This window comes from Empidonax traillii, unplaced genomic scaffold (genome assembly GCF_003031625.1).
Source record: "Empidonax traillii isolate 1590-97213 ecotype Southwest subspecies unplaced genomic scaffold, ASM303162v1 scaffold845:size272117, whole genome shotgun sequence".
NCBI classification, from domain to species: Eukaryota; Metazoa; Chordata; class Aves; order Passeriformes; family Tyrannidae; genus Empidonax; species Empidonax traillii.
In genome coordinates, this window is record NW_020956038.1 from 253,702 (window position 1) to 264,372 (window position 10,671).

General features: G+C 37.5%; 1 protein-coding gene across 1 annotated transcript; it reads right to left on the reverse strand.

Moving 5' to 3' along the window:
- Positions 1–142: 142 nt before the first annotated feature.
- On the reverse strand, positions 143–10,453 carry RAB4A (RAB4A, member RAS oncogene family; the record flags this gene model as incomplete). The annotated part of the gene is made up of 7 exons (XM_027902139.1): positions 143–2,361; positions 3,653–3,813; positions 5,772–5,867; positions 6,780–6,934; positions 8,081–8,143; positions 9,084–9,198; positions 10,363–10,453. Coding segments are annotated over 6 exons (636 nt in total), but the record flags the coding sequence as incomplete, so codon positions are not given.
- Positions 10,454–10,671: the final 218 nt, after the last annotated feature.

Genomic DNA, 10,671 nt, shown 5'->3' on the forward strand with positions numbered 1-10,671 from the left:
ATATGCTGTACCTAGTTGAATACAAAGAATGGATGGGATGGCTTAACTATGAATTCTATGTGCATTGCCCGATTGTCACGTTAGGGACTTCAGTTAGCAGACAAAACTTGTACAAGTAATAGGATTTGCTGCAAGACACCTAGAAAATCAAGAAGGATTCTTTATTTGGTGCTAGATACAAGCATTAAATGAAATAGTGTAGGCCAACAGACTCATTAAAAGGCAAGACACAGGCTTTAATAAGACATTTAAATCTCTTATAGGTCTGAACAGCCAAAGCTCCACATCCAAAGAATCCTCAGACATAGGTACCTGGTGCTATTTCATGTAAAACTCCCAGCCATCTTGCTTTGGTAAAGTAAGAATTTTACCCTATAAACATAAATAACCTATTTATCATTTACTGTTTAGGTGAGTTAGGTTTGGTTTGCTGTCAACTACAATGCTAAAGCTTGAACTCTACTCCAGGGCTGATATTGGCATGGTTTATTTTTAGAAACAAAAGACCCTCAGAGGAGCAATAGTAAACAATAGAGCTTGCACTGGTGAGAGCTATTGCTTCCAACAGTTATTTCTCCAGAGCTCCTATTTTAGACAGTTTCTTTTTAGAATGTCAGCAAGATATGCAGCATAAAAGGTTGAGATACTACAAAGCATGCACATTAACAAGGTTAATGTGTATACAGTAAGAGTATACAATAAAAAATGGTAAAAACATGTCCAAACTCATTATAATGACACTACTCTTTCCTTCCAGGGAGGAAGGGGAACAGCTTAAAACAGTTACTGAAAGAATAAAACTGCTTACTGCTTTTTAAACCACAGACACTTGACCAAAATGATCATAAGAACCAAGTATATAAAAGAGGCCATTCTTTTATGTAAAGGAAAAGGGACAGGAAGAAGTACAAGAAAATCCCTGCCAAACCCCTGAAATTTCTATTTAAAAGCAACAGAATTAAGTAACAGTCCTCTGCTCCTTTCAGCTGCTACTGGAGTAAGGAACTTCTGATTAACAGCCAATACCACTTCATAGCAAGAGCAACCTTTAGGCTTTACTTGTGCTGTGTCCCAGCTGGTAAGTAAGTGTTCAGCTTTTGTCAGTGTGCCAAGAAACCTGATTGTGTTGGGGTAAGGGGTGGAACAGATTCCCCAATACCTCCTCTTTTCCCAGCATTCCAGAACCAGTGTGGGGTTTTGGGACCGACACCCTCTGCAACTCTGGCAGAAACACAACATATCAACCTTAATAATGGTCTGTTTGGACTGGTGGAGGAAACAATTCCATCCCACTTTGACTCCAGAGGGCTTGCTTTTGGTAATTTCTTGCAGTTCTGAAAGTCAAACTGAATTGAGTGAGGTTTAAGACAGGTGAGTTTCTTAGGAGTTCTCTGATGTTCTTGTTAAAGCACAGTTAAGCTGATTCAAAAACACTTCACACTCTTACCAGGAGGAGAATACTTATTGGGAATAATTGCTATCAGTTATGTAACAAAGCCAATCCTAAATACAACAATCAGAGGAGAGAGAGAACCTGAAAGTTTCTGGACAGTCAGAAGGACTGTTTCTCAACAGTCTTTTTAAAACTAAACCCAGGCTTTTCAAGTACAAAGCACACTTAATTCTGTTCAATTCAGAGAAACCTAAGGTGCATACTTTTCAGATACATTTGAACCAAAGATGTCAGAACAATGGGAACAAACATAATCCTAATTTCAGGAAAGATGGTTTACCTCTGTGTAGCATTCTTGCAATGCTTTTGTGCTTTAACTTTCATTTTCTAACTGGACATACCAGTATACATAAGTATGGGTCCTAACCACACACTGAGAATCAGTCCTGTCAACGGTTTGTTAAAATGTGGCAAACTAAGTAGGAAAAAATAAAACAACCTCTCACTGACAGTTGCCAGTGGTTTTATAATTCAGGTTGCAAATAAAAACTATTGTGCAACAAACAAACGTGACAAAGCCTACCTCGGTTAAATTTGTTTATATGATAAAAAAATAAAATATTAAACTGCTCATAGTGCAACATTCTATCAGCATACATAAGTATACCATGCTTTGTAAATTTACTGTTACATTATTTACAGTACATTGCAATGCTTTAAACTAGAGGTGAAAGAACAAAAACAGGTAATGGAAAATGTTTACATACAGGTACAAGTCTTAATATTGTCCAAACTATCAAGTTCGCTTTGCAGAGACTTAAGTGTTGTGCACATTCCTGCCCCACACCACAGGGTACACCTTTCTGGCAGCAGTGATCTGCTCTGTTTGTAGACAGCGGAAAGATGCTTTTAAAAACTGCATAGCCTTCAAGCTTTTCTGTTTCTTCAAACACCAGTTGCAAGGAGAGCTGTAAAATACACAAGAACTCCATCAGTTACCCATACCTGATCAATCTGAAAACTCAGCTCCTGAAAAAAGGTCAATAAATAATCATTTCTGTAGAGCCATACCGAAGCTGAACTAAATTAAAATCCTTTTCCAACAGTCTCTTAGTAGAAGAATGGTGTTTTATAGGAGGAAAGCAGTTCAACGATTTTCTCATCCATTATTTAAAATTCCGAGCTTTAACTGGGAGCTAAGTTACCAGAACACAGAACAAAATATGAGCATGTAGAATTATATGCTGCCTTACTTAACATTCTATAAAGCTTCTGCTGGCGTGCACTGCTCAAGCTGATAAATGATTACAGTAAAGATGATGCAGAAACTATGCCTGCAGTACTTATTTGATATCACTGTCCTTGTATTACAGAAATAAGGATTAATTATATCAGAATAATTAAATACACAGGGAGAAAGGACAGCATGCCACTGCATACTGCAAGGAGTTATGTAAAATCCAACAAACGATGAGAAGTGTCTTAAGGACAACTGTTTATAAGAAAGACTAACCTCCTGCTCTTAGGAGTGGGTTATGTGACTTTTGAGTCTCTTCTCCCACAACTGCTAAAGGGAAAAATCTTTTCCTCACTTTCTCTGAAGAACATATTTACAAGACTGCAAATCTGTTTCATAGCCTGAAACAACCCTAGAACAGCTCCTTTAGATGACAACGCTGCTTAAGCAGCAAGTATTACTATTGCCTTATTTACATTTCTGCTACCAGCAGACAGGAATCAGAATAACTTCAGGCTGCTTTTAGGTAAGGGAATAAAAGTCAGTGAAAGTTTGAAATCCACTGTTCTCTTTAATTTTTCAAGTCCCAGTGTTTAAGCCTCATATTTTCAGAAAAGACTTTATAATAGCTTATGACAAGATACTGTACCATACATTCTGTGAACTCTCATTCTGTTTGTCCATGACGCAACAGAACTGATTCAATTTAGAGAAAGGGCATTAGGGAGCTACTAGGCCTATATTGCATTTCATGAATAGAGAATTTTTAAGTGTTTTCCACAGCATTACTCAGAGTAAGCTAAGATCTAGAAATACTTCAGTGAGAGCACTAGCCTTGCTTTAGTAGACACATGAGAGAAGAAAAACTGGAAGTATAAAAAACCCAGTCCATTTTACTGTACATTATTACAATAGAGTCTGTGTAACTTTAAAGGCTAACTGAGAAAAAGCCAAGCACTCAATTCAGCACATTTAAGAGGGACAGTACTTTACCCATCACCCTGAAATTTTTGTAACCTTACCTTCTGTATCTAAAGTAAGTATTTGGGATTTTTTGTTTTGTTTCTCTAACACCCACATTCTTGAGCACTTTGTGCTTGTGCTCTACGTGGTGATCTCAGCTGTCTCAAGGCAGCATCTCCATACTGAATACCTGAGCCCATTCTTTCCGGATCCAATTCTCCTGAAGAGAAACAAAACGGTGACAAGAACATAGATCATGTGCAAATAATATATTCCAAATTAACCAATAACATTAGATTTAAAAATGCATTATTATATTCTGGCCTAATTATGAAGAGAATATCTCACTTCTGTTTGCTTCTAGGCAATTTCAAGCCTGAATCATTTTCTCCTGTAATTTAACCATGTGCTCCTAATCATAATGACAAAGCAATCTGTCTCAGAGTTAGGCTAAAAAAAGATGTGTATTTGCACTACTTCTAACAAAAGAAAGGTCCAAAATGTTTTCTGAGAACACAGCTAAAAACCTCTTGCTTTCAGAGGCTTATTTGCAAAGACAGTGGTACTGCAGCTACCAAGCCAAACAGAAATGGATCAGTCTGACAGGAGGATTCCCAAAAGAACTATCCCCAGAGGAAATGATCAGCCTTTCCTACTTCTGGTATCCACTTCTGCCTCCTCTATACCCTGAGCCTTCAGAAGTGTTCTTATGGCTGAATGGTTGTCTGGTCAAGATAAGAAATACTTAATCTTAAAAAAACAAAGCAACAAAGAATCCCTCTGAACAGTTCAGATCACTTATTCAGGTTTGTTGTGCACAGATGAGCCCTTTGTAAGTTAGCAGATGACACTGCATTGAAGGGGCAGCTCTCGAGGGTAGAGCTGTCGTTCAGAAGAGACCTTGGCCGAGCTACAGGAGTGGGACATCATTAAATTCAGCAACTACACATGCAGTGCTCTGCACCTTTGTTGGAACACAGACAAGCACTGCTATGGGCTGGGGACTGATTAGGTCAATAGCAGCAACTGGACAGCACTGGGACTTGTTTCCCAGAGGGGCTGTGGAATCTCTGTTCCTGGAGCATCTCAAAATGTTCCTGACAAGCCACAGGCAGCTTGCTCTCATTTTGAACCTGAATGCACTTTAAACAGGAGGCTGGACTAGAGACCTCCACAGGTTCTTTACAATCTCCATTTTTCCACGATTCAGTGCGTGTGTGCCGATACAAAGAAAACAGTAGCACTTCACAGAAAACAGCACTTAATTCTGTCGTGGTAATGCCTCCTTAAATCAGTCATAGAACTACAGTATCATGAGAAACTAGTAAACGTGGCTTTTTCATGTGGGTTTTGGGTTTGTTTGGGTTCTTCCTGTTACTTTGTTAAGAATGAAAGCTGTTGTTTGGCATTAATTTGATTCAGTAATCAGGAAACTCCTATGAAAATAACATTTTCATTGAAAAATTTGTGTTTGGCATTCAAAACATGTAATTAGAATCTGAGACAGATATGGCCAATACTTAAAACTTTGAAGATATCAAGCAGCTAGAAAAGAGGAAAACTGGAATGTAAATTAGCTGTAACGACACCTAACACACAGAAGCCTGTCTCCAATAGAAACCTGCCCACTTGCACTGAGAAGTTTCTGGTATATTTCTAGATCTGCAAAAGTAAAAATGGTTACAACTGAGAAGCAGGAAGGTCACTTCAGAAAAACACAGTTGCTAGGAAACATCCCTGAAATTTTTAGTATTTCTGTTCAAATTCTCTCGACTGCATTTCGTGCTACATATGGGAAGCGGAATTAAAAGTTATGTCTGCCCTGATATTAGGTTTTTATTCTGCATTACAAAAACTGCCTATTGTCAGGTTTGGTATTTGCAGGATGCAGCAACCCACACAGAACACACAACCTACACTCAGACCTGACTGTTGAGGTAAAAACATCCACAATTCACACCACCCCCCCTTTTTATATATACAGATCTACTTACACATCCATGCCTATTAAAACATATGGGAAGCAGCTATAAAATAAGTTATTTTACCACAGTGGTATTTTGGAGGTTTTGGGTTAATTCTGTTAAGACAATTTTGAATAGTAGTATTTTCATGTGTATTTTTATTAGTTTTCAAAGAAAATGAAAAAAAAAAGAAAGAATATAAAGCTTAATTTACCTGATTCAATTTTATTGAGTATTTTTCTTGCACACTGTACAAAGGCCTCTTCGACATTTTCCCCCGTTAGAGCACTTGTTTCCAAGAACATCAGCTCTGCATTTGACACCAAAAAAATCCAATCTCAAAACAAGTCTGGAACACCAGATATAGTAGTTCAAAGTACAAAAGCTAGGAGCAATAAAAATATTCTTACAGAGATCTACAGTCAGGTAGCATGGTCCAGAAAAATTAACTTTTGATGGTAAAACCACAAAAAAATGTCCTCCGAAATTTACACAACCCTGGAAAGCTGGAATCCAAAGGTAATAACCGGGGCTGTGCATGCAAATAGTGCAGGAAACCAAAGAACTTCATACAGTTTTGCACTAACATGCAAAAGCAAAGCCAGTAACCAGAGGTGGTAGAAAAGACTATACTTGATTTTTAAAAGCAAAACCAGATTTAGCTGATTGCAGGACCGCAGCACAGAAGCTCAGACTGAGAATGGCTTTAGCTGCCACAAAAATGTCTCCAGACCGGAAATTCTGAATACTGCAGACCAGGTACTGGTCCTCTGGATCCATGCCCTGCATTGAACTCAGTTTCCCATGAGTAAAAATCACTGCTTCCAACAGCAGCACACCCCATACAACCTTGTCTATTATCTACATAGTCACAGACGCTGAAAAACAGGAAATCATGTCCTTCATTTTCTCCTCAGCCCTTTGGAGGCAAGGCAATACCTGAAGTTGTGTAGTTGTGTTACATTCCCTAGGGAATATATCTCTGCATAGAAGGTATTCTTTAAGCAGCAGCTGCGACTGGAAGAATCCGCAGTAATGAGACCTAAATGGTACATGTGGTTTTCGCTGCAGGCACTGTCTCTCTGTGCCTCCTGTACTGACAGAACTCTTTTCTGTAGACAAGGTACAGAGGGCAAAAAACATCCTAACTGCACCAGAAAAAAATAATTATTTTAAGTATTATGCATCTTTGAATGCTACACGAAGATTTTGTACTACTTACCATTTTCCTGTGCAAACCGGGATGCTTCCAAAAATGTAACTTCACGATCTGCATCAAGATCCTTTTTGTTTCCACACAGTATGATCACAATATTTTGACTTGCTAACATTCTTGCATCCGTCAACCAATTAGTAAGTGCATTGTAGGTTTCCCGGCTATGTAGAAAATGACATCTTTTATTAGAACACACTCATTTCTCACTGAACTAAAACTCAGACGGCAAATCTGTCTTTGTGGCAAACAACAAACTGCTGCTAGTCAGGCAAGGCACCTACACATCTCAATGCCAATGATGAACTGGGAAGAGTATCAAATTCCTTCATGAAACTATTTAAAAAGCTTAAGTTTTTAAAAAGTAAAATTAAATCAACCACAACATTTAAACACACACGCAATTGTAAAATACCCTGTTACTGTGAAAACCTAAAATTTTAAGCTTTAATCTAGTTTCAGCCTTTTGTGCATGAAATTTTGGGATACCAGAATGAGTTATTGTTTAACTTAGAATGTAAGGATTTACCAGGCTTGTGTAGATTTGCATACCTGAAATTTCACATCCGTGTCAAGACCTATACTGCAGGCAGTCACCCTGCACACACCATCAGTCATTGTGGTAGTGGTCAGAGATTAAGCCTTCAGGCAGTAAGACTGACAGATGAGTACAACTGATCTTAAGCACAGAACACAAAGACTGCTGAGAGAACAGTCCACTCACAGGACAACAAGCTACAGATGCAGTGAATCGTCATTAACCGACACAAAACTAATCTGGCAAGTATCAGTCAATGGTGGCAGGGAAAATGCAGACATGTAAAGGAAAGGTATTTTATTGACTGCCTACAATATTATAATATTAAAAGATGCAGGGATTAACAGAATTTTGGGATGCAGTTAAGGAATGTGTAGGCAGAGCTATTTTCTCCTGAGAATGACCTACTATATCAGCATACTAATTAGCAGTTTCCACAAGTAAGTGTGTACTGCCTCGGCTAAGGGTGGCTGAAGTCTCCTCTTGGTTTCTGTGGCAAGGCTTGCCGAGCCAGTGGTTGCATGTGGTTCACCATGATTAGACCAGCTACTGGTGGGCCAATACCCATGTACTTGTCTAACCCTTTAGGACTGTTTACATTTCTGACATTCACAATATCTCAGGTAAGCAAGTTCTAAAACTTAAATATGCACTGAAACAGAAGTAGTTTTTCTAAGTACTTTTTTTTCCTCTTGCCCACTGTCCATCAGAGGATTAGGTACTTGGGCAGGAATCATTACGCATTAATTGAAAGAACTGCCAGCTTTCTTACCTGGTTATATCATAGACAAGCAAAGCACCTGCAGCCCCTCTATAGTAACTCCTTGTTACAGACCTGAAATTGAATTACAGATACACATTTCTGGGTTGCTTTCATTGTTTAAAATCTGGATTAAAATAACACCACCTATATTACAAAACAGAATTCTCACATGTTTAAAATAAAACACATTTTTTCAACAACATTAGCAGCTGTGCAGCAGCAGACTATTTAAATCTAGAATTTTGATGAAGTATTTTCATTAAATATAGCAGTACAGGGATTCTCAAAGTCCATTTTGACCTGTGTGCTGCTGAAGGTTTAAGTATCATCATGATATATGACCAGATACAGAACCGGGAGCTGGTATCTGGCCAACAAACTGAAGAGATCTCATTAATGAAGATTCCCATATCACTGCCCAGCTTTACCTAGTCAGAGGTATATCCACAGAACTCGTCTAATAGGGGGTATTTACCTGAATTGCTTCCCTCTACCAGACTTCTACCATCATATGCCCTCTCCCAAACCAAAGACACCCCACCCACTCACCCATTCCACCTCCCAAAAATATAAAAAAAATTGAAGTCCTCTTTGATAGTGAATGTACTCAGGAATACCTTGGATTTTTACTGAGTTTGATCTATTCCTCAGATTTGGAATACAATTAAAATATAGCATTAAAAGTACACTGGTGGTTCTAGAGCTGACAAATAAATTGCTTTTTCTTTAAGAAACTTAAGTTATCTCAGTCTTTCTAGATGACAATTTACCAAAATAAATCTGTTTCTTTTTCTCTTTTAATAAAACAGAAATATACCGTACAATTGTTTTCATGCAGATTTTGAACAGCTTACAACTTCCTGGTATTTACCTATTCCAACCAACAGAAGGTCTTCTAAACACAGAATTAAGCACATACACTACGAGTATTTGTAAGCAGAGGTAAATAATAGCCAACACCCACAGCAACCATTTAATAACAAACACTTAATAAAATGATTGGAAAGCGTACCTGAATCTCTCTTGTCCTGCTGTATCCCATATCTGCAGTTTTACATATTTACCACCAACATTTATGATCTTCGAACCAAATTCCACTCCTATAGTATGATTTGAGTCATCTTTGACTACAAAAAACCAAGAAATAAACCCGAACTTATTTGGAGACCATTTAAAGTGAATAATTAGTTTTTATGTTAAAAAAAATTTAGATATAATCAAAACTCCTCAGTGATCAAATGACAAACTATGTCCTGAACCATCAAATTTAGTGCCGCTCATAAGGATACTGCCTGTACACAGAAATAAACATTTTTACAATTTTTTAACAGCTTATTCAATTCAAAATTACTACTAGAAAGGCCTGCTTTAAACAAGTTCCAGTTCACTTTCATAAATGGGCAAGATACCTTTTGTACAATATTCTCCAACTGTGTTTTCTAATACTTTGATGCCATTTGAGTTTAAAATTCATGGGAAAACAGAACAAAAGAAAGTCTTGTCCACGAATGTGCAAGAGCTACTTCTTTAAAGCAGAAGTAGCTTGTTGTTGGTACCACAGATTCTCAGCAGCACACAACTGCCCTTACTAGAAGCAACGCCACGTTTCAAGTTCAGTCATAGAATCACGCCACATTCCTTAGTGCTTACACATTATTATCCTAATGTATTCCTCAAGAGATAAGGTGAGTTACCATTTTGTTGAGGAAGATAAGTTACTTTACGATTTACAAAGGTTTCTAAAAGCATATTGGTTTTGTTTAATCATGGTGCCAAATGCACTACCCAAGGGCAAATTTTCTTTTACATTATCTGTTCATCTCTAAAAAGCATTCACAATGGGATCTCTACAAGTATTTATCACAAAACACAGTCCTTGACAAAGAAAACTGCATGGCTATTTCTTTAGAAAGATACTACAGGCTTTCTAAACCTACCCAAGCAATTCAACTTTTCTTTCATAATTTTTTCTAAAACATCCAAGTCTCTACTATTTATCTAGGCAAGCTTATAGCTGCAAGATATAAACTCTCACAAGAAGCAAGTCAGTATTTTCATCAACATCAACATATATTTGAGAGTAATAGAGAATAATGCTCCATATTAGGCTTCTGATTAGAGGCAAACAGTGAGCAATAAAGACTTACAGCATGGTTCTGAACATAATTCTTAGCCAAAATCCTCACCTACACAAACAAGAGAATTACAGGGACGTATATACAAGGCTGAGTGATACAAAGCATGTGGTACAAAGCAATAGAAAACTCTTACTGTGTTTCACATATACTTACATTTCTTTTCAATGAATTGGTGCAGCAAACAGGATTTTCCAGTTCCAGCATTTCCTATGACCAAGAACTTGAACAGGAAATCTGAAGATTGAAAGAAAAAAAAAAGTTATTAAATTGCAGTACACACTCACAGTTTTGTCACAAGACAGCTATTCTCCAGTAGATGTTATTTTAAAGAGAAGGGAATAGATGACAAAATCAGCAAAATAACAATAAATCTGAAGAATAACCTAGTGTGTTCAATAGTGATGTTTCAAAGAATGCTGTTTGTTTACGGAGATACAGGATGGACAAAAAGAGATGGAAATG